Raw genomic sequence first — 24,151 nt, 5'->3', positions numbered from 1 at the left:
AGCTGGCCGCCGTCAGAGACAAGTGCCAGCGGGCGCTCGGTAAGCTGCGAGGGAGTTGACCCTGGGGGACAAGTCCTGCGGCCTGAGCAGGGGGAGCCAATCAAAGCCGTCCAATCAAAAGTGAAGCCACTTTATTGTATTACATTCGACTGTTTTATCAAATAAATTTGTACGAGTGGGGAGTTCATTTAGGACCTGCCGCGACGCCTGCAAAGAGACGTTGCACTCACGTTGAGAACCTCGTTGATTTAATTTACATCGTTATGTTTATATACCCACAGCGTCAAAGAAGGGTGTGGAGGAGGAACTGGCGGAGTGCAAGGAGCGTTGCCGCGAGCTGGAGCGCGCCGGCACGCCGCGCCCGCAGTGGGACCTCTGCGCGGACTTCATCAGCGGCGGCCGGGACAGGTGCTCTGCCATGCCTTTTATTGCCTTCGAGACTGCCGTGGGATTACCTTGACCTTCCTACCCCGTAAAGAACTTTAGGGTCGTCAACTTTGCTGAAATAGAAAACCAATACCTAAGAAGAAATGGGTCACTCAGGTTAAAAAAATTACGACAGATATTTGATCCTTGGCTGCACCGATATTTAAGATCTTGTGTCAGAAGCGCATCATCTTTTTAATCGACTTCAAAAAAGGAGGAGGTTCTATGTTCCACTGTTTGTAATTCTTTTTTTATTTGAAAGAATACTATTCTGAGGTGGTCCCATTGTCATCAAGTAGTATTTAGTAGTATTTATTTATTTGGCAAAAAACATAAAATACATAAGGCCTTATTCTAATAAGTCTTACAATATTATGCACCCTGGTAGGGTATAGCCACATTTATAATAATGTTATCTAATTCTATTAAACAACAAAAAAGTCAAGATCTAATGATGGGGTCCAAGGGAAATCGAGGGCAAACCTCAAAATTTATAGGCACAATGTATGGCGATTTTGTCATTTTTAGCATTAAGATAGCATTTACACTCAGAAAGTATAATTTGGTAAACTGGACCTGATGAAGAAGACCGTAGATGGCCAATGGAACTCGTCAAAGCTAAGTAATGCTAAATATTTTCAAGGGTTTATTAGTCGGTTAAATTTTTTGTTATTTTTTTGGAGTCGGTTTTACTTTTTTGTTAAAACTTTTTCATGTTAGACCTTGTCCAGAAGGGGCGAATTCGTCGCGAATCGTATCGTTATACGTCCACAAGCATCGCGCGTTCGCGCGTAAATCGCGTGCACTACGCCAGACTCTCGACTCGCGCTTGTATGAATTCGCGACGAATTCGCCCCTTCTGGACAAGGTCTAACCATATCGAAAGACTCCAAATAACCAATCATACTTTTCATGTAATGTTACTTATTAGGTATTTAATTCAATTTAAAGACTAAACTAGGTGCCCATGGTACGAACACATTTTGTTTCAGATGGTGGCAACTGGCAAGCGGCCTAACATCAAGAGATATCCTCAGAGTTCTCCTCAAAGAGCTAGGGCCAGCGGCGGAGAGCGACCATTTGGAGTATTTCGATGGCTTGGTAAATACCAGTGGCGTATATTGAGCGGCCTTTTTGTGCAGCACAGCAGGGCTACTACGAAACTCGAAACACGAAGTTCGTGTCGTGCGGTCTCTCGCTCTCGTATTAATAGTATAAGTGTCAGAGGGACCGCACGACACGAACTTCGAGTTTCGGGTTTCGTAGTAGCCCTGCAGACCCAGAAGTCAACACTGTTTTTTTTTTTCGAAAACTTGCATAAGAGATTCTTCTTCTTCTTCTTCTCTTTTAAAATATGGCTTTTCTGTCCTAATTAATAGGTGAACACTAGCAACAGTACCCGTAGCGCATCTGTGGGCTTTGTAGGGAATAACCCCACCGGCCGCCCGCGCCGACAAGTACAGCGCCCGGCGCGTTTTAAAGATGGCGAATTGAACTGATGTTATGGCCGAACGAATAATGTGTGAATTGTGATTTCAATAAGTTAAAAATTGTACACGAACATTCTGGTGATAAAATTGTTAATAAACAAATAAATGTTGATGTACAAACACGCTCGTTTCATGGCGCCCTTTCCGTGTGTCTTTAAGTGAAGAACACGTGTGTGTAAAAACGAAAAATCGTGAACTGTGCATTACTTTGACTGTTTTATAAACATTTTTACCTTTTTCGAGTGTTTTACGTGTTTACAATACTTGCCTACACAATGATGACTCGTTCTGGTAACGCCGCCGCCGCCGCAGAGCACCATTCTGATGTGGATGATGGTGAGCGACCTGGAAATGTGACGATGTCGATGGATAACCTGTCCACCTTGCTGCAAACCATTCAGCAATTGAACGCGGACATGTTCCAGCGGCTGCTGCGCGAAGTTCGCTCTTCGACCCCGGCTTCGGGCGAGCCCGTCAACGTGACCGTCGCCGCCCCCGCCCCTGTCGTGACCGGCAATTTTTCAAAATGCCAGGCCACTTACAGCGGCCGCGCCGAGGAAAGTTTGGAAGGATTTATTGACGCAGTGGAGGCCTACAAAGATTGCTGCCGTGTGACGGATGAGAATGCCATTCGAGGTTTTTCCATATTATTGACTCATTCTGCTGCTACCTGGTGGGCAAGGGATCAAAGGCACTACGACGTCCTGGACGGAGGCCCTAGACAGACTTCGGCGAGCCTTCGGAGACCGTCGACCGCCCCACCGTTGTACCGCGACTTATTTGACAGCGAGCAGCAGGTCAACGAAATACCGACAAGTTCGTGGCTCTAGCTCGAGCAATACTCGCCCGAATTCCTGTCGAGGACCTCACGGATAAAGCCGACTCGACATGGTGTACGGCTTGCTACATCATCGAATTCGCGAACGCCTTCGTCGTGAAGAGTTGCAGTCTTTTGACGAGCTTCTCAGCAAAGCTCATTCTATCGAAGACGCATTAGAGGTGACAGGGGTGCCGCGGTCAAGCGCAGGGAAGCCGCCAGCTGCCGGCCCCGCGCACCGCTCGACTTCAAACGCGCGCCGCTCAACATCAAACGTGCCGCCGCCGCTCCCGCCGCCGCCGCCGCCGCCGCCGATGACCCCGGCTGGCGCGAGTACGAGCAACGCGGATCCCAACAGGAAAAACGTATGTTCTGTTCGTACTGTAAAAGGCCCAATCATTCAAAAAGACAATTGTCCTAAACTTAAAAATAGAATAAGTAGTGATAACAGTGCTACATATACGACGCATTAATGATATTAACAGTAACAACAATAACGGTAGTCATATTTATTGTTATGGGTGCGGGGAGAAAGGCGTGATAAGATCAAATTGTTCTAAGTGCAATTCGCAGTTTCTGCAATAGGTATGGAACCTATTTTCGATATAAATTCAAGTTCACTGACCTTGTCTCCGCACACAGTTCGACTGTTTGTTTTTATTAACAATGAGTGTCATATTCGCTCTGACTGTAATGCCGCCGCTATTAAAAGGCATAAAGATTTCGAGTGCTGTGAAATCTATTGTTTTTGCCTAGTGTGCGTCGTAAATTTATAGACAATGTTGCAACGAAATCCGATTACAACCTAACAATGTTTAAATCGGTTATTCCTGAATTGTTTTATGTTAGAAAATTTCATCATATGCAGTCAAATAATGTTGTGTTTTTGCCTAATCAGTTACGAATGTTTTACCTACAGCTTTCTATGATTTACGCGTGACCTCGGTAGTGTCACTAACCGAGTACGAAATGTGCGTCAAGCCGGTAGTGCTCCTACCTTATGGTGATTGCGTTAAGCAAGTAGGGCCAGAACTTAATAGTGATGTGTATGTTAAACTGATAGGATCAGAAAATAATTCAAAAAATGTGCGTTAAGCTGGTAGGGTCTCAACCGTATGAAAACGCGTTTGGCCTCCGCAGTACACTCACGGTGGGTAGTAATTTGTTTACGGGTGAGTGTCTTTATCCACATGTGACACTTTCGCAAACGTTTTCGGGTGACGATGCTAACTTAAGGGGGAGTGAATTTGATACTGATTTCTCTGAATACAAGAGTAGTCATACTTGTTAGAGACAAAATGCTGCACTTCGTGAAGAAGCAAGCCGCTTTGCACAGTGATAGTACAGACTAAACTGAGTGATTTGACTCGCAGCAGCGGAAGTTTCGCCCCTTAGGAACAGAGATGGCGCCACTTCTTTAAAAATATTTCAAAAAATTCTACAAGCTAAAGTAATAACCGATTTCAATGTTTAATATCTCAAATGAGAGCCTATTATATACGTTACTTATAAAAAATACAAAAAAATATTTACAAAAAACTTTTGTCAAAAAACGCCATCTTAAGTTTTTTTTTCTTACCTGATTTGTAGTTTTTTACTTGATTGCTTAAAAAAACTGTATGCAACATGAATGGTTTAATGCATGTACATGTTACTGAGTACATAACGAGTATTTCTAAAAAAATCCGACACCGATACCTATCATATTTAACGAAATATGAAAGTTTAAATGTGAGCACAAATTCTTTAAAAAATATTTCAAAAAATTCTACAAGCTAAAGTAATAGACCGATTTCAATGTTTAATATCTCAAATTAAAGCTCATAATATTCATTATTTACAAAAAAATATAAAAAAATTATTTACTGAAAACTTTTGGCACAAAACACCATCTCAAGTTTTTTTTTCTTACCTGATTGGTAGTTTTTATTTGATTGCTTAAAAAAAACTGTATGCAACATGAATGGTTTAATGCATATACATATTACTGAGTACATAATAAGTATTTAAAAAAAAATCGACACCGATACCTATCATATTTCACGAAATATGAAAGTTTAAATGTGAGCACAAATTTGTTTAAAAAAATTCAATAAATTTTACAAGCTAAACTAATAAACCGATTTAAATGTTTAATATCCCAAATTAAAGCTCATAAATTCATTATGTAGAAAAAATATTAAAAAATATTTACTGAAAACTTTTGGCAAAAACGCCATCTTAAGTTTTTATTCTTACCTGATTGGTAGTTTTTACTTGATTGCTTAAAAAACATTGTATGTTGTATGCAACATGAATGGTTTAATGCATACTTATATATATTTCTGAGTAAATAACAAGTATTATAAAAAAAACCGACACCGATGCCCTTCATACTTCACGAAATATTTAAGTTTAATTGTGCACGCTTTTCTTACAAATAAATTTCAACGAAATCTTCAAGTGAAACTAGTACTCTGATTATAATGTTTAATGTTAAATGAAAAGAAGAACGAAATTACCTAAAATATTAAACAAAAGTTTTTTCCTGGTGTTACGAAAAAATATAATTACTTTAAAATTAGTAATTATTAAGACAATAAATAAAAACTATACCGTTTCCGGCATAGTTGGTTCTGAGATGTAATATATATTGCTTAGTAGTTGGCGAATTTATTTAAAAATTAGCTTTTATGTGATAGGTAGGGCTACAGCTTATAGATATGTCACATTTGAAATAAAAGACTATGAACATCAATGTTCATCAAATATTTAAATTAAAACCTATAAGTTCTTCCGGTTCATCGGCAGATGTAGAACTGAAAAGGAAAAGTCGTTTTGAAGTACTTGTGCTATTCCAATACTACAAAATCACAGATCTTTTAGACACGGACTGTGTGTTGCTGTAATTACTGTTGAATTATATTGTGCCTAGTTGATTACCATTAGATCTAAAATTTTGTGCCTACCTGTGGAAATCAGTGGTCAGCATACAAAATAACCCTGCATTGAATATTATATTAACTTACTTTTGATTTGTACAGCCACCTTTGCAGGATTTACACTGGGCAGTGCATGGTAAGCTGACCCGACGACACCCACAACGCATGTTATCGCAGCCAGATTTGCAGCCACAATACTTAATGGTCCAAGAGACTTACTTTCTTTTGCCAACTCTCTTTTGCCTTAGTCCATCCCCAAGAAGATGGACATGGTACGGTTTCAGAGCGTTTCTCCATATTTGGCCCGCTTGGTAAGCTTCACGCAGTGTATGTTTATAGAGAGCATGTCCATACCATGTCCATCTTCTTGGGGATGGACTAAGGCAAAAGAGAAGGACTCCAGAATTGTCGGCAGTTACAGCGATTTGGTCGCAATTAAGCCTCTTGGACCATTGTGGCTGCAAATCTGGCTGCGATACCATGCGTTGTGGGTGTCGTCGGGTCAGCTTACCATGCACTGCCCAGTGTAAATCCTGCAAAGGTGGCTGTACAAATCAAAAGTAAGTTAATATAATATTCAATGCAGGGTTATTTTGTATGCTGACCACTGATTTCCACAGGTAGGCACAAAATTTTAGATCTAATGGTAATCAACTAGGCACAAATATAATTCAACAGTAATTACAGCAACACAGTCCGTGTCTAAAAGATCTGTGATTTTGTAGTATTGGAATAGCACAAGTACTTCAAAACGACTTTTCCTTTTCAGTTCTACATCTGCCGATGAACCCGAAGAGGACTTATAGGTTTTAATTTAAATATTTGATGAACATTGATGTTCATAGTCTTTTATTTCAAATGTGACATATCTATAAGCTGTAGCCCTACCTATCACATAAAAAGCTAATTTTTAAATAAATTCGCCAACTACTAAGCAATATATATTACATCTCAGAACCAACTATGCCGGAAACGGTATAGTTTTTATTTATTGTCTTAATAATTACTAATTTTAAAGTAATTATATTTTTTCGTAACACCAGGAAAAAACTTTTTTTTTAATATTTTAGGTAATTTCGTTCTTCTTTTCATTTAACATTAAACATTATAATCAGAGTACTAGTTTCACTTGAAGATTTCGTTGAAATTTATTTGTAAGAAAAGCGTGCACAATTAAACTTAAATATTTCGTGAAGTATGAAGGGTATCGGTGTCGGTTTTTTTTATAATACTTGTTATTTACTCAGAAATATATATAAGTATGCATTAAACCATTCATGTTGCATACAACATACAATGTTTTTAAGCAATCAAGTAAAAACTACCAATCAGGTAAGAAATAAAAACTTAAGATGGCGTTTTTTGCCAAAAGTTTTCAGTAAATATTTTTTTAATATTTTTTTCTACATAATGAATTTTATGATCTTTAATTTGGGATATTAAACATTTAAATCGGTTTATTAGTTTAGCTTGTAAAATTTATTGAATTTTTTTAAACAAATTTGTGCTCACATTTAAACTTTCATATTTCGTGAAATATGATAGGTATCGGTGTCGATTTTTTTTTTAAATACTTATTATGTACTCAGTAATATGTATATGCATTAAACCATTCATGTTGCATACAGTTTTTTTTAAGCAATCAAATAAAAACTACCAATCAGGTAAGAAAAAAAAACTTGAGATGGTGTTTTGTGCCAAAAGTTTTCAGTAAATATTTTTTATATTTTTTTTGTAAATAATGAATGTTATGAGCTTTAATTTGAGATATTAAACATTGAAATCGGTCTATTACTTTAGCTTGTAGAATTTTTTGAAATATTTTTTAAAGAAATTTGTGCTCACATTTAAACTGTCATATTTCGTTAAATATGATAGGTATCGGTGTCGGATTTTTTTAAAATACTCGTTATGTACTCAGCAATATGTACATGCATTAAACCATTCATGTTGCATACAGTTTTTTTAAGCAATCAAGTAAAAACTACAAATCAGGTAAGAAAAAAAACTTAAGATGGCGTTTTTTGACAAAAGTTTTTTGTAAATATTTTTTTTGTATTTTTTTATAAGTAACGAATATAATAGGCTTTCATTTGAGATATTAAACATTGAAATCGGTTTATTACTTTATCTTGTAGAATTTTTGAAATATTTTTTAAAGAAGTGGCGCCATCTCTGTTCCTAAGGGGTGAAACTTCCGCTGCTGCGAGTCAAATCACTCAGTTTAGTCTGTACTATCACTGTGCAAAGCGGCTTGCTTTCTTCACGAAGTGCAGCATCCGGCCAAAAAATGGCCTTAACAAGTATGACTAGAGGTTTCACGTGATGTTAAGGTAACCTGTTCAGACGTTAACGATAACGTTTCTACGTCTATTAACAGCCGGATTACGCCGAATCCTAGTATGAATTCAGTCTGTGCTCCACCTTCGTTAGATTTTGATTGTGCGTCTGCCGATTTGCACTCGTCCTCAAACCCAGTGGTACAACAACAGCGACCAATTTTGGGTGTAACTATTTTAGGCATAAGGGGCAGAGCTTTAATAGATACAGCCGCAAAACGGTCTGTAGTAGGTTGTTCGTTGTATGCTTTGTTAAAGAAACACAACCAGATTTTTTCTGAATCTTTCATGTCCATTAGGTTAGCAGATGGATCTGTGCAGAATATGAAGGTGCTCACAACAACACTAGATGTTGTTGTAAAGCACAAGACCGTGTCACTTGAGTTTGTTGTATTGCCAGACGCGTCAGGTAATGATACGTTACTAGGTATTGATTTTCTAGTTAAAGCTGCCATTTCGATGGATTTTGCAACTGCCAAGTGGCGTTTCTCTGAGGAACTCACACAGTATCCAGTAGAATTCGAATCGCCGAGTAGTCACGTCACGTGTTCATCAGCCGACATACTTCGCAGCGACGAAGGTGTTATGCTGCAATCTACTCAGCGTAATAAACTGGCAGGTCTACTTTATTCTAACGCAGACATCTTTAAATCAGGGGAGCTCCGACCACCTTTGCCGAGCACCACATCGTTACAGGTAATCATCCGCCGGTGTCTTCTCCGCCGTATCGCCTTACTCCTGCTAAGAAAGAAATCATGAGACAGGAGCTCGACAAGATGCTAAGTGAAGGGGTAATCGAAGAATGTGAGTCTACCTGGACTGCTCCCGCCATTCTAGTTCCAAAAAAAGGTAATGGTGTTAGATTTTGTGTTGACTACCGCAAGCTCAATAATGTGACCAAAACTGATTCTTATCCCATTCCGGTTATTGACGAGTTACTTCAGGCAACGAAGCAAAACTGTTTTATGTCCACTATAGACTTAAAGTCTGGATACTGGCAAGTAAGTGTTGCGCCAGAGGATCGTGACAAGACTGCTTTCGTCACGCACTACGGGACCTTCAGGTTCACGCGCATGCCGTTCGGGTTGAAAAACGCACCGGCGACGTTTCAACGTCTGATGGACCGGTTTCGTTCAGGTAATACCCTCAAAAATGTCACCTTACTTTGCTATTTAGACGACCTCTGCATAATATCCGAATCCTTCAAGAAGCACGTGGAGGACCTGCAGAGAGTATTCGACAGGCTTCGGTTGTTCGGTCTGAGGGCCAATAGGGATAAATGCTCGTTTGCTCGTGAGAGTGTCACTTACCTTGGTCACGTGGTCGCTCCAGATGGTATCAAAGCAGATCCTTCGAAGCTCGATGCCATTATGCAAATGAAGGAGCCTACCAACTTGAAGAACTTGAAGTCTTTCATCCAAACATGCTCCTGGTTCCGTAAGTTTATCCCTAATTTTGCTCAAATTGCTCAACCCTTGACCAAACTTACTCGTAAAGATGTGGCATGGACGTGGACGGATGAACAGCGTGACTCTTTCAACAACCTAAAGCAGAAACTGACAACTGCACCAGTACTTATTCAAGCCGACTATAGTAAACCTTTTGTGATTCGAACAGACGCAAGTAGTTATGCTTTAGGTGCTGTACTTATGCAAGGAGAAGCTTACGATGAGAGACCCATCGTGTACGCAAGCAGGCTACTAACGTCAGCGGAAAGAAACTACACGACCACTGAGCGAGAGGCTTTAGCGGTGGTCTGGGCGGTGGAAAAGTTCAGAGGGTATGTTGAAGGTCATACTATTATAGTCAAGAGTGATCACCAGCCCTTGCGTTGGCTGCTCACTCTTAAATCTCCTACTGGGCGTCTAATTCGATGGGCTATGAAGTTACAAGCGTTTGATATTAAATATGAGTACACTCCAGGTAAGTTGAACGTTTTAGCGGACATGTTGAGTCGTCCCAGCTGCAATGAGTGTATTGATGGTGAGTGTAAAATATGTTCCGTGACGCTCGACTTACCTCGCTACACTCCAACCAGCCTCCGCGAAGCTCAGCTGCAGGATCCTGAAACAAAAAAGATTATTGAAGATCTAGAAAATACTGACCTGTTAGCTGCTAACCGATGGCTCGAGCGCGGGTATGTCATGTCACAAGGAGTACTCTACCGCTTGGATCCTGACTCCGACTCTGAAGATCCTCAACTTGTAGTCCCGGCGTCCATGGTAAGTAAAATTCTTGAAGAATTTCACGACGTTCCTACTGCCGGCCATCAAGGCATCGAAAGAACGTTAGCTCGTATCAGAAATAGATACTATTTTACAGGTATGCGTAAATTAGTTACTGAATACCTGAAGAATTGCACGGAATGCCAAAAATATAAGATCTCGAACCAGAAACCGGCTGGCCTTCTGCAAACTCCCGTTTTACAGCAGCGAGGTGAGGTTCTCTCCGTTGATTTATTCGGTCCTCTACCGAAAGGTGACAAAGGTGAAACTTGGATCCTTGTAATAGAAGATGCTGCTACCCGGTGGGTAGAGCTGTACCCTCTCCTCGATGCATCTGCCGAGACGTGTGCACTAATCCTGATCAACGAATATTTTCTCAGGTATGGGTTTCCTCGTCGTATAATTTCAGATAACGGCGTTCAACTAGATGCTGCAGCTATGCAACAATGTATGTTTGTGCTTGGAATCCAACAGAATCTCACCCCTTTATTTCATCCACAAGCCAATCCCGTAGAACGAAAAAACAGAGATATAAAAACTCAGTTGTCGATTCTAGTCAAGCACGAACATACATCGTGGCCGAAGTACTTGCCTCAGATTAGATTCGCGTTGAATAGCGCAGTTTGTTCTTCCACTGGTTGCACTCCGTCGTACTTGATGTTTTGTAGGGAGATGAGAACCCCTTTCGAGAGTCAGACAGATATAAGGTCTGTTTTGGACAAAGAAAATTTTGTTCCTCAATGCACGCCCTTTTTGAGAGATTTTATTGATAAAATGAGCCTTATTCGCGAGAGGGTAGAAGTTGCTCAAGACAAAGCGAAAAGGTTCGCTGACGAAAAACTTCGTCCGGCACCCGAATACAAAATAGGCGATTTAGTATTGGTAGTAAATTCATCCTTAAGCAACGCCAGTAAGGGTATTACAAAGAAATTTATGCCTAAAAGGGATGGGCCATACTCTATTAAGAAACAGGTCTCGCCGACAACGTTCGAGGTGTCACATGTGGATAGTGGTGTTAGTGTAGGGAAGTTCCATACGTCATTTTTAACTCCTTTTGTTAGCAGACAAGGCGAAAATGCCTTACCTATTCAGTCTCGACGACCTCGGGGACGTCCACCAAAGGTGAATACTGCTAGGGCCAAGCCATATACGGGACGTTCATGTAGCTTGGAGGGGGAGGATGTAACACTAGCAACAGTACCCGTAGCGCCATCTGTGGGCTTTGTAGGGAATAACCCCACCGGCCGCCCGCGCCGACAAGTACAGCGCCCGGCGCGTTTTAAAGATGGCGAATTGAACTGATGTTATGGCCGAACGAATAATGTGTGAATTGTGATTTCTATAAGTTAAAAATTGTACACGAACATTCTGGTGATAAAATTGTTAATAAACAAATAAATGTGATGTACAAACACGCTCGTTTCATAGGACAATTTCGCCAGTGTCAAAGTAAACTCTCTCTTTGAGAGGGACGTTGTACGGTGATTGTAGTTTTTGCAACTGGATAGTAAAATTCCAGAAACCACGTGGAGACCACTTTCGCATTAAAAAATGTTAGACACGAGAGCAATATAGAATTTTGGGATCATGGCTAATCGCCGCAAAAACACTATCAAAATTATACTTCAACTAGCCAAAGAAACAGAAATAGCAAAATTAGATATTGTCTACATCCGCCATCTTTGAATGCTACAAATCGAACCTGCATAAGAGATTACAGGAGGTTAAGGGTTACGAGTAGGTACATAAACAACGTATAAGCGGAATGATCGAAATTACTTCTTGAGTACCCTAAGGGGCTGTTTCACCATCCATTGATTAGTGTTAACTGGCGGTTAGGTGTGATGCCGTCTCTATTTGTTTTGTTCGAATAGACGAAGACGGCATCACATTTAACCGTCAGTTAAGACTAATCAATGGATGGTGAAACAGCCCCTATAAGAGTTACGACTATACTGGCGCATTTGCCACTTAAATAAGCTCATGTCATCTATACTTAGGGGCTGTTTCACCATCCATTGATTAGTGTTAAATAACGGTTAAATGTGATGCCGTCTCTATTTATTTGTTGGAATAGACGGAGACGGCATAACATTTAACCGTCGGTTAACACTAATGAATGGATGGTGCAACAGCCCCCTAATTTTATAAAGAGGTAGGTTTGTGAGTTTGTGAGGTTGTAAGGGTAATCTCTGAATCTACTGATCCAATTTAGATGAAATTCGGTATACAGATAGTTTGAGTCCCGGGGAAGGACATAGGATAGTTTTTATCCCGGAAAATAGCATAGTTCCGGCGGAATAGCGATAAACGAACTGATGATGTTGATGATGATCAACTGAATTTCACTACCACCACTGGAGTGCTAACTCTGCTTGCTTGCATTATTCCTTGCCTGTATGCTTGCTTGCATGCTTGAATGCATGCTTGCTGGTTTAGCAAGTCTTAGCCTTGCTACAAACGTATGGGGCCGAGGGGATAAAAAATGAAATAAAGTTTGAGGTACACTAGATGTAATCGTCAGAGTTTTACTACACAATTTGCTAGGAGCTGAGCACACAATGTATAACACTGAAATATATTTCTAAATTAGACTTGTTTTGGCGAAACCAGGCGGGGCGCACACGTAACACACGCGACGTGTTTCTATCGAAGGAGCTGAAGCGACGCGTCGTGTGCGCCGTTCCCGGTGTCGCGGGAATAGGAATGCTGACGTAGCTAAACGCTTATCGCTGTGCTGCCACACTGGCACTATTTCTTGCAAAATTATATGCTCACTTGCAAGCTTGCTTAGATGGTTACTTGCATGTCAAAGTCAAAGTCAAAATATCTTTATTCAATTTAGGCTTTAGGCTATAACAATGAATGTCAAAAACTCTATTACCACCGGTTCGGAAAACCTCTGTTGAGAAGAATTTGGCAAGAAACTCAACGAGGTAAGTATTTTTTTTTAAACAGATTTACAATAACCCTGCAATAACCCTGCACCCTGCGCCACTGTGTCTTACATGTATCAGTTTGGAAATGTGGTGCTTAGGGCACGGACCCGTCGGTGCCGCCGTACCTGCGCAGTAGCGGGCGCGTGCGCAACCTGCGGCTGTCGCGGCGCGAGGTGGCCGTGCTGGTGACGGACGTGTGGCGCGGCAAGGCGCAGGCGCCGCCCGGTCTGTCCATGCAGGACTATCTCACGGAGTACTTCGAGGAGAGGTGTGTTATCCCCCTGGTGTAAGTTTCGCACTGCTACTGTCACTGGCACTGCACGGATACTACGAAACTCGAAGTTCGTGTCGTGCGGTCCCTCTCGCTCTCGTATTAATAGTATAAGTGTCAGAGGGTCTGCACGACACGAACTTCGAGTTTCGAGTTTCGTAGTAGCCCTGCTGTGCTGTTCTATGTGATTGACGTAACAACAAAATAGTTTCGGGAACGTTACCGCTTAAAAACATAGAAAGTCCCACTTATAGACGCCTCTCCGATCTCATCCTGCAATTACTACCAACATACACCGAATAAAGAAGCAGGTATTGGAATTGTTCGTTTTCAGACATCCCTAAAGTTAAAAGCTAGAGTTGCAAAGTAAAAGAGCTCTATTTAACAACTCTAGTTTTCCAATTTCCCGATATATACTGCAGGCCTATTGCCTAACGTACCTACTAAGTCCTTCTCCTATATGATAACCTCAACTTAAATTACTGAATCTACCTACATACAAAAGAAAAGATCAAAGGGTGATTCTAATAAAGTGGCATTATAATCTGCCAATGAGTTTTTGAATGCAAAGTACATTAAATCTACGTTTTTCAGAAAAAATAAAAATTGACATATGTAAACATAGACCTTTTACACCGAGGCCAGGCCATTTTATTTATTTAACCTTATTACTTTAAAAATAAATAAATGTAAGTACCGATTTTCACTGTAGTCTGTCTTGTCCAAAAGGGACATGCTCCCGGTTTTAGGCTGTGAATTATTTGTGTACTATTTCACAAATTATATTTTATAATATATTGCAAAAAATAATACGATATTCATTTAATAATAATACGGTCCTAAATAAATCATTTTTATACATCAATATTCAAACTCAAAGTTTGTCCAGCGATTTTTTCACTGTAGTCTGTGTGTTCGCATTGTTGGGTCTCACTCACACACGGAGAATGATAGACACACCTTAATCATCGGTAAACATTCGGCCAATATCTGGCTCGCCGCCGTACGGAACGGTTAGAGACGTTCTGTCATAGTTTTGTGGCGATTAGTGATCGAAGGCGGCAAACTGGAGTTTGTAACGGGTATGTTAACTTTACATTGTCTCGATTATTTTATGTTATTTATATGGGACGTTATTAGATAATCATTTTAATGTGATATTATGACGTATTTACTTACGTTATTAAGAGTGGCACATTCATATTTTTGACGGTTTTAGAGTAAATGTCTTTTGAATCCACTTTTCACTTTAATCTGTGTCACTTTAATCTGTAACTGAAGCACAGACTAAAGTGACTCATGGCAGAAAAAAGTGAACTATAAATTATATTATTTAAAAATTGCATATAATTTCTAAGAATAACTTTATGGACTTTTTTTAAGTAGTACTAACAGTGTTCTACCAAAGTAAATGTAGAGAATTGCTTTTTATTAAACTAAACACTTATAATTTCACTTTGTGTGTCTGTTTATCTATCCGCACTAGATCCATTAGTACTATAGCTGTAATTTTGCGTAAATATAGCTTTTGCAATTTTTTTTTTGGAGTGTGACCCCCTCCCCCCTCTAAAAGTGAAACTATTGGCTTGAAAATTAAAAAAACAATCATGGTGATCCTGTTTATAACTAAAATTTTACAGTTTGTAAAAAATCATTCGTATAAAATAGTGGTGTCGTTACTTGTTTAAAACGAATTTTTTCGTGTTATTTTGCCTAGGTACGTTCTTATTTGGCCAGTTTTTACTATCTGATGTCATTCATTTCATCGGAGGGACTGATTTGATTGCATTGTATTGTAATTAAATCGTAATATTTTAGGGCCGACATGTAATGGGGAAACCAAAAACTAAACAAAAGACAAGAGAAGAGAGGTTAGCACAAAAGGGAGAACGAAAGAAAAATACGAAAAAATAAAAAGAAATCCAGAAGTCTATGCTGAGTTCCAAAGGAAACATAAAGAACAATATCAGCGAAGAAACAGGAAGGAAAAATAAAAAATATACATGATTTAGCAAATGTTTTTTGTTTTACGGCTCCATTTTAAAAACTCGTAAAACAAAAAACATTGTTTAAGTGGTAGGAGTTTAGGGTTAAAAGGATGCTAGTAAATTACAAATAACCCTGTATAAAATATGAATAATTTTGAAATAATTTTATTTTCTTATATATGCCTCAAAGAGACTCATATTTTTTTTAAGAAATTACATTTAGGGGCTGTTTCACCATCCATTGATTAGCGTTAACCGACGGTTAAATGTGATGCCGTCTCCGTCTATTCGAACAAAACAAATAGAGACGGCATCACACCTAACCGCCAGTTCACACTAATCAATGGATGGTGAAACAGCCCCTTAAACTTATGATACATTTCTTTTGATTTTTGATATAATTCTCTTTAACCTGGTAACTTTTCACTACTAGCCTGTCTAATTTAACTTTAGCCTGCTTCATCAATATTTCAAGAACCCATAACTCTTAAGTTTTTAGGAATACTTTGTTCCCTTTAACATATTTGTAACAAATTAAATACCAAGAAGCTGTTTTTATGCAAAAAAAGTAAAAAAACATATATATATTTTTTTTAATTAACTTTAGCCTGCCATGCCACTTTTATTAGAATCAGCCAAAGCTCATTTATAACACCCTCCTTTCGTAAAAAGAATAACTTTCGTTTCGTAGCATCTTAAATTATATTGGTGGAAATGGGATACCGCGGTGCACGAATCGTATCCTTGTGTTTCAAGAGAAGAAACAGACCCATTTGATACTTTATTAAGCATTCCCTGGTCTAGACTCTAGTTTCCAGTAGTGTAAGCCACCTCGTTCTGGGTGGAGCAGGTACCAGCAGCCGTCGGTGCGCGCGGAGTGGGCGTACAACCTGTGCGCGGGCGCTGAGCAGATGCTGGACGAGCCGCAGGTCAAGCTGTTCTGGGGCGCGCTGCACGGACAGCTGGCCGAGGACATCTACTGGGGCCTGCGCGCGCAGTGGCTGCAGCTGCGCGACCAGCTGCTCCGACACAGCAGGGACGGGGAGGTTAGATCTTACATTCGAGGCATAAGCTATTATGAGTAACTTGACAGGTACATGACTTTTATAGTAACACACAGCGCCATCAAATATGGAAAGTCCACCAGCCTAATGGTCCAAGGTTACCTTAATGAATCAGACGCCGCGTGGTCGCACGAAGATAGGCGAGTCGTGAATAAAGACCAACTGCATACATTATTTGGTCAAGGGTCAAGCTTTTGACAAAAAACAGACATCGCTCTCTTACAAATTCAGTCTACTCACGTTGCATATAGTTTCCCTTTTCCAACTTAATTTATTAACAGCAGCTCTCATCTAAGTAGGTACTTACCATCAGCCAAATAAGTGGTCTATCAATTTTCAAACAAGTTCCTATCAAATAAATATGTCGCTAAAGTCGAACTTTCAAGTTGACAGCCACGTCTATTGGCATTATTGTTTTATGCAAAGTTTTATGACATGCAAACGATTATCAACTTGATACTTGATAGTACCTACGTATAGGTCTGCTCTAGGGAATTACTAAAGGTCGATTAGGTTACCGTAATTGTATGTAGGCATCTCATATTAAGAAAACCTCTGTTGTCAGACTATCACGATAGAAGAGTTGGAGAAAGTGGCCAAGGCCACGTTCCCTCTGAAGAGCGAAGTGGACATCCGCAACCTCATCGACGTCGTCCGCAAGCAGCTCAAGCTGAAGCACACCAGCAACGAAGTCAACCTCGAGAAACTGTTCCAGGAGGTACTCTATTTAGTTCACTACCTACATCACACATCCTGTAACGCGTCTAGTTTAAGCCATACTTAGCTCAGGGTTTAGCGCGTACACAACCATCACCTCCGTGATTCAATCTCGGTGCTGAAAGCCACTGTTTTGTACAAGGTGTGGTGTAATACAGGCAAATGCTGCTAGCATAAACATCGGAAACTTCGCTACCTAACCAAATACATCGATTTGTTCATGTTGAGATAAGTTTGACTACCTAGCTAGACGACTCCATTATGTTTTATGATAGCGACTTAGGGTACGGATATACCACAACCAACATTAAAAAAAAAAGTCCAAATATACCCGGTCTTGGCACAATACGACTTTATCCCATTCGGTGTCGAGACCCTTGGTCCGTGGGTTCCTAGCACTTTAATTTTTTTTTAAAGAAATTTCATTAATCCGCTTGTCCCTTTGTTTTTGCAGAACGAGGAAGGCTTTGACCGCGTGGAGCTGGCTCGCGAGCTGTACCGGCAGCGGCAGCTGGCCCAGGACCGGTACCTGCGGGAGGTGCTGGCGGCGCTCGGGGGAGGGGGGGGGGGCGGGGGCGGCAGGGGCGCCGCGCGCGCCGTCGGCGTCGACGCGCTCAAGCGGGCCTTCGCCATCGTCGACCCTGCCATCGGTGCGTAGTCAGGTCACTGCCAGCAGGGGGGTGCTTGTGGCGTTCGGGGGTGGGGGAGGGGGCGTTAAGGGCGCCGCGTGTGCCGTTGGTGTCGACGCGCTCAAGCGGGCCTTCGCGTGCAAGCATAGAGTGAGCAGGACCGCCAATAAAGCCTCCTTCCTCAACGGCATAAAGATTGACAGAACCAAAGCAACGATATTATCACGGAACTAATTAATAGAAAATGTTATCGTGTTTATTTATTTCCACAAATTATTGATGTCGCCACTTTATCGTCTCTCACGCTATCAATAATAAGAAAATAAATTATATAGGGTAAATAACACTTTTTGCACGGTATTTTTAACGCAACATTATGTACTCATTTTATCTTATCATTGTATAATTCTGTGATCGATATTTATGTCCATATTTCCATACATTAATAAAATTTACCAATATCTAGACCTAAAGGTAGCGACAACGGCCGGTAGTAGTTATAGTCGTGTGCTATTTATCTAAAAGATATTAGTATTCGCTTGTTTCATTTGATTTTGTATTGGTATCTAAATTCTCAATAAAATATTTGTGTTACTTAGGTAGGTATTATAATTATTATCATATCTTCTCGAGACTGATTCTACTGTCAAGCGTAGGACATAGTTTCTTAGATCTTAGGTGTTTTAATAATTCATTTTTTATAACATACCTACTATGGTTTGTATGTATACCTACAGTTACTTAAGTACGTAATTAGGTTCCTTCTATACTTGGCTTGGATAGGTACTTATTTAACTAAATGTAAACAAACTTCAGCTGCCAGATTTAGTACATTCAAGGATTTAAACATATTACTTATCTATCATTGTAATACAAACTAGACTGGTGTATTTCAATATAGAAAAGTAAATGTTTAGATAGTTTAATAATGGGGGAATTTCAATCGCCAATCGACGTTGTTTTGTTTGTTTACGTTTAGTTAAATACCTAACCAAATCAAGTATAGTTTACACATACAGTTATCGGGATTCTAAGTTTTAAAAGCTCAAGAGGCTATCTTACCTTCAAATCGGTACACAACAGCGCGAATCGGAACACAAAAGTTTTGTGGGCGTAAAGGACATTTGGGTGTAAAGGCATCTTAAAAAAGTTTTTTTTTTTCTATCGATCATTAAGTATAATCCACCTAAGGATTAGAACGAACGTTGCTTCGTTTCGACGTGAAAGACGCACAAACATACAAACACACACGCATTCATAATATTAGTATGGATTAAAAACAACACAACTATACTTTTTTAATTTTTTTTTCCAGTTTTTTTGCTTCTCTGTTTTGTGGTTTACGGCCTTTGAGCCCCAAAATATCGGCTAAATGACAAAAGTTTTTATTGATTTACATTAAGTACATTATTTATTACATGCGACATATTTCGTAGATCATATTCGTATGGAGCGTTACATCCGATGGGCTTTCTCGGAGCCAACGGCCGAGCTGAACTGCATCACGCCTCTGCCTCTGCGGGCCGTGGCGGCGCGCCTGGCTGCCGGCGACATTGAGCGAGTTGGCCCGCGCTACCGGGGCACCCATCGGCGAACCACTTACAAATAATTACCATCAGCATATTCTTCTAATAGTAATAAACGTGCTTATCAAATATCCCAGTAAAATAAATTAAATCCCCTGCTAAAAGTGCTTGAATGTTTTTTTTTTATTATAGCTTCGCGCTCTTTGTTCGCGCTCTTGGCAAACAAAACAAAAAAAATCGTTTTAAGCAACTGTTTAAAACGCTCGTTTTAATTAAAATGCTCTGCGGGGCTACTACGAAATTCAGAAATCGAAGTTCGTGACTTTCCGTCCCTCTGACGTTATACTATTTAATACGAGTGAGAGAGAGGGGTGGTACGATACGAACTTCGAACTTTGAGTAGGCCCTCTGAATCGATAATTTTCGGTACTTACCGTTTCATGGCACTAACTGTCAAAGCTTTCACAAACGTCAAAATTTTTAAACACGTGTGGTATCGCTGTTTGTTTACACGCAGTGCAATTTTATAATATATTTATATTAAAACTAATTTAGTATTCATCAAAAATGGCAGATATTATTGATACAGAGGAAGAGGATAGAGACATAATAAACGCGGAGGAATTAGAACAAACCTTTAGTAAAAAATACAACTTATTATCTGAGACTGCAGTTTCTCTCAAAAAAACCTATATAAATAAGTTAGCTACGACAAAGTAAGTATCAAAATACATTATAAAGACGTTCAGGCATAAAACACATTACTTAATATTTTGTTTGTGTACCAGTTATATTTTATTCATAAAACCTAATCCTTATTACAGGTCATTAAAAATAGCAGTAAGCTTACTAGATAATAGTATAGAAGTGTATCAACTTAACAATACGTCCCTAAATAAGGTATGCCGTCTCAGTGGGCACAAAAAGGCTTTAACCGACATAGTGTTTCTGCGTAAAGAGGAGCATCTACTGCACTCTTGTGGACAGGATGGTGTTGTGAAGCTCTGGGACACGAGGGCCAGTGGCAGCTGTGTTCAGGAATATAAAGGTGACATTTTAAACCAATTAAATTGAATGTTTGTCAAGTCTCTCAATTTTAAGTCATTTCCTTTGCCTTTGCTTTGTTTTGTTTTATTGCAAATCTATTTTAAAATATTACCTCGAAACAGATGAAGAAGATGCCATTGTCAAGCCATTTGAGTGCATGGATGTGTCTTGCAATGATCGCGTGTTGTGTGCGGGCAGCCAGACTGTGCAGGACGATGCATACCTTGTGTTCTGGGATCAGCGAGTGACCAAGCCCCTAGGAGGCTATTGGAACACACACACAGATGATATTTCACAGGTACAGTGACACTTATGATCACTCCAGAATTTCCTACTTCAACATTTTCTTTTTGGTTTTGACCATGAATATAAGGATGGTTCTCTATAAACTTGTAAATTGGTATCCCTCATCTGGCATAATCTTCATCGCCCAAAACTCAGTTAACATATCACATTTATAAACTTTTTTTTTAGCAGAATAATTACTTTGTATATATAATATGTACTTGGTGTAAGACTTGTTTCACATAATTTTGTATAATGAAACCACTCACTGTTTTCCAAATAAAAACCCCACACAGAAGCAAATTGATAACAGAACAGTATAGGTTAGGATAACAGGTTAGGTTAGAACTGTGGCTTCACAGAGAAACAAGTGAGAAAGTTGTATCAACTTGGGCACTTCACATTATCAGTATTGTTTAAATTAATGTTTTTAGAAGCATAACAATTATATTTCAGGTCAAATTCCATAAGAAAAAACCAAACATCCTAGCATCCACCGCATTAGATGGCCTCCTCAATATTTACAACATCATGGAGCCGGCAGAAGACGATGCACTCACCTACTCCTTGAATGTAGAAAACTCAGTGGAGAAACTGACGTGGCTGAGTGACTCCCAGGTGTCTTGTGTCACACAGAGCAGCGATCTGCAGGTCTGGGACACGGAGACCGGGGACTTAATACGGAGCTATGATAGAGACAAGATCTCTAGGACTATTAAGGTAAAATTACCTCAAGAGATAATTAATTATTATAATTATTACAAGGGTCAGTTATATATTAGTAGTCCAGGTGTAGGCATGCATTGGGTCACTCAAGTGCATTGGCTCAAGGCACTGCTTATTCTGGAACTGGTGCTGCACTAATCTGTGGTCCATTTTTAAGGTGAACTCCAAGAGATAGTCAATTGTGAACTCCTTGAATAGGAAACACAAACATATCAGACATAATCTAAAGCAGACATTTCTCATGTAACAGAGTGGTCAAGACATCGAACAAACTGCCAGAACATGTAGTCTCAGCACTGAATGTGAACCAATTTAAGAACCAGTTAGACCAACACATTAACAGTACAAAGAATACTCGACCAATGAATAGCTAGATACATTTAAATAATTATAAGTACCTGGATGTCCAAACTTTGCTCGGGCTAAAACTCAACAACAAGCGTTTTCCCAGAGATAAAACTGGGCTAGATCGATTTTTCATCCCCTACATGCTAAATTTCATCAAAATTGTTGGGGCCGTTTCTGAGATCCCCGAAATATATATACACAAGAATTGCAACTTTAAAGGTATTAGATTATGTAGATAGATAGATAACATACCTCGACTATATAGTTTAATCAAGTAAATGCTGTGTTGTATAATTAGATGGTTGTTCTCTTTCCTTTCTTAGCGGAGTAAAGGCGACGACTGCTACGTCGTGGACACGTACCGGTCCGCGGACGGCGAGTGCGTCGTCCTGGCCGGCTCGCACGCTGGCAACGGGTAACTTTATTTCTCTACTAGCCGCTACCCGTGACTCCGTCCGCGCAGAATTCGTTTAAAGCTATCCCGCGGAAACTATGCAATTTTCCGGCATAAAAAGTATCCTATGTCCTTCTCCGGGACCTAAAGTATCTCTCCTAAACTATCTGTTTGTTAGACGTGATGAAGTAACAAATAAACAAACAGACTCACACACATTTATAATATTAGTGAGACCGGCTTTTTGGTCGCGACTCCGTTTGCGTAGAATTCGTTTATCGCTATCCTGCGGGCTATGTCCTTCCCCGGGATTCGAACCATCTGTATACCGATTTAATTTAAATCGATTCAGCAGTTTAGACGCGAAGAAGTAACAAACAAACAGACTTACAACCTTCTCCCGCGGCTTTGCACGCGTGAAGCGTAAACCATTAGATAGAATTAAAATAATTGATTATGCACAGTATTTATCTAAAGAAGATTAAAAAAGTGAGTTTGTTTAATGTTACTCTTATGTATCACTTCGACATCACTCAAGTTTGCAAATTTTACAGTGCACTTTTCTTCATCATAAAGCTCATTATAAATTTCAAATGTAATTTCGCCCATTAATTACGAAAAATTCAGAATTGTAGCTCGGTGTTTAAAGTAATCGTGTTTCCAGCAACGTGCTGCGGTCGGTGACAGCGACCAGCAAGAAGCTGCAGCCCACGACCAACTTCGCGGCCAACAAGCAGACCGTGTGCTGCTGCTCTTACAACAAGGAGGTGAGACCCGACACCATGGTTTATTCTACTCAAAACGAAATAAGGCCCTTGAGTTTCATTGGTAAATTGAAACCTAAAGCCTGAAACCTAAGGATTGTTATCAGAATACTTTTTGAACGAATAGTACTTGTATTGTTTCTGGACCGGTACAGGCGCCCGCACTAATATCTGCCACAGCAGAGCTTGCAAAAAATATGTGACACGTCCTATCGGCCTTAGAAATAGAGTCATTAATGCACGCTTTGCTGTCGTATATTCGTGCAGGTGATTGTACAAGTTGGGGATCTTCATGATCATGACACAAGCAACTCTTTCCTTAAAGAGCTGGTAACCTACCCGTAAGTCAAGTTAAATATGTTATAGGTGTCCTGCCTGATCGTTTGCTTGCCCCCTATCATATGAAAGAGTTGTATTAATAAACCATTTTCAGCCAAGGAATGAATGATATGAATATTTATTAGTAGTTTCGTTCTACCAATGTGGCCTTGTGGCCCCTATTTTATTTTGGATAGTATAGCAAGCATAATCTGTACCACTGATTTCGTTCAGCAGTGGACGTCTTCCGGCTGATGATGATTTTGACTCGTTTGTACACAGCGCGAGCTGCTGGTGACGGCGGGAGAGTCGGGGCTGGTGAGCGTGTGGGGCGCCGGCGGGGGCCGCGGGGGCGGGGACGGGCGCCCCGCACCGGCTGGCCGGCGAGATCAAAAAGCTGCGCGTGCGACACAAACCCTACTGAGCCGCACAATACATCATGAGATGCCATTGTTGTTTCATTTACCCGTGGGCAGTGGCGAACCCATTGGCGCTCAAAGGCTGGTGAACTGTTTTGGCAAGTTATTTCCTAATAACCTAACTGAATCGTGACCCACTGTGGAACCTTTTCGTAGAAAGTCAGTGACATCGCATTGCTTGAGGGAATTTATTATGCCACTTAATGTGAGAACGTTCTACAGTGGGTCAGGATTCAGAAATCAAATGGTTTGACTGTACAATTAGCAGCAGAAGCAGTTGTGGTTGCTCAACTTGATCTAAACACTTATTAACTTGGCAGTAGAATCGTGTGTAGATCAATTTGAGCACCGTAACGCCCATCCACGTTTGCTGCTGACTGTACATTGGTTCCGGAATTGGAGACTGGGTTTTTACCCTCAAAGGGGTAAAAAGTGCAGACGTTGTGACGTGAGTTAGAATCGCATAAATTTTTTGCGAGAGAACTTTATTACGTGGAC

The 24,151-nt window shown here is 40.1% G+C and overlaps 2 protein-coding genes across 3 annotated transcripts in view; both read left to right on the top strand.

Moving 5' to 3' along the window:
- LOC141434581 (translin-associated factor X-interacting protein 1-like) overlaps nucleotides 1-19,516 on the top strand; it is a 33,956-nt gene extending 14,440 nt beyond the window's left edge. For both annotated transcript variants that reach the window (XM_074096999.1, XM_074097000.1), the window contains 7 exons: nucleotides 282-408; nucleotides 1,419-1,527; nucleotides 13,256-13,425; nucleotides 16,267-16,462; nucleotides 17,046-17,198; nucleotides 17,652-17,847; nucleotides 19,263-19,516. In XM_074096999.1, coding sequence (XP_073953100.1) covers nucleotides 282-408; nucleotides 1,419-1,527; nucleotides 13,256-13,425; nucleotides 16,267-16,462; nucleotides 17,046-17,198; nucleotides 17,652-17,847; nucleotides 19,263-19,435 — 1,124 coding nt within the window. In that variant the 3' untranslated portion in view covers nucleotides 19,436-19,516. The remainder of the gene's footprint in view (nucleotides 1-281; nucleotides 409-1,418; nucleotides 1,528-13,255; nucleotides 13,426-16,266; nucleotides 16,463-17,045; nucleotides 17,199-17,651; nucleotides 17,848-19,262) is intronic.
- A 282-nt stretch (nucleotides 19,517-19,798) lies between these two features.
- LOC141434604 (WD repeat-containing protein 89) lies at nucleotides 19,799-24,019 on the top strand. The gene is made up of 7 exons (XM_074097029.1): nucleotides 19,799-20,068; nucleotides 20,177-20,400; nucleotides 20,522-20,697; nucleotides 21,141-21,404; nucleotides 22,082-22,173; nucleotides 22,817-22,919; nucleotides 23,517-24,019. Exons 1-7 carry the CDS (start codon nucleotides 19,920-19,922, stop codon nucleotides 23,784-23,786), a joined length of 1,278 nt encoding a protein of 425 aa, XP_073953130.1. The 5' UTR covers nucleotides 19,799-19,919; the 3' UTR covers nucleotides 23,787-24,019.
- The last annotated feature ends 132 nt before the right edge of the window (nucleotides 24,020-24,151 follow it).

The sequence above is a fragment of the Choristoneura fumiferana genome, chromosome 14 (genome assembly GCF_025370935.1).
Source record: "Choristoneura fumiferana chromosome 14, NRCan_CFum_1, whole genome shotgun sequence".
Taxonomy (NCBI): Eukaryota; Metazoa; Arthropoda; class Insecta; order Lepidoptera; family Tortricidae; genus Choristoneura; species Choristoneura fumiferana.
The sequence above is the reverse complement of the archived record's forward strand: the minus strand, read 5'-3'. Positions and strand labels throughout refer to the sequence as shown.

Coding starts and splice junctions, on each gene's coding strand:
- LOC141434604 (XM_074097029.1), top strand. CDS start 19,920: ATGGCAGATATTATTGATACAGAGGAAGAGGATAGAGACATAATAAAC. Junction 21,405..22,081: donor AGATCTCTAGGACTATTAAG/GTAAAATTACCT, acceptor TTCCTTTCTTAG/CGGAGTAAAGGCGACGACTG. Junction 22,920..23,516: donor GCTGCTCTTACAACAAGGAG/GTGAGACCCGAC, acceptor GTTTGTACACAG/CGCGAGCTGCTGGTGACGGC.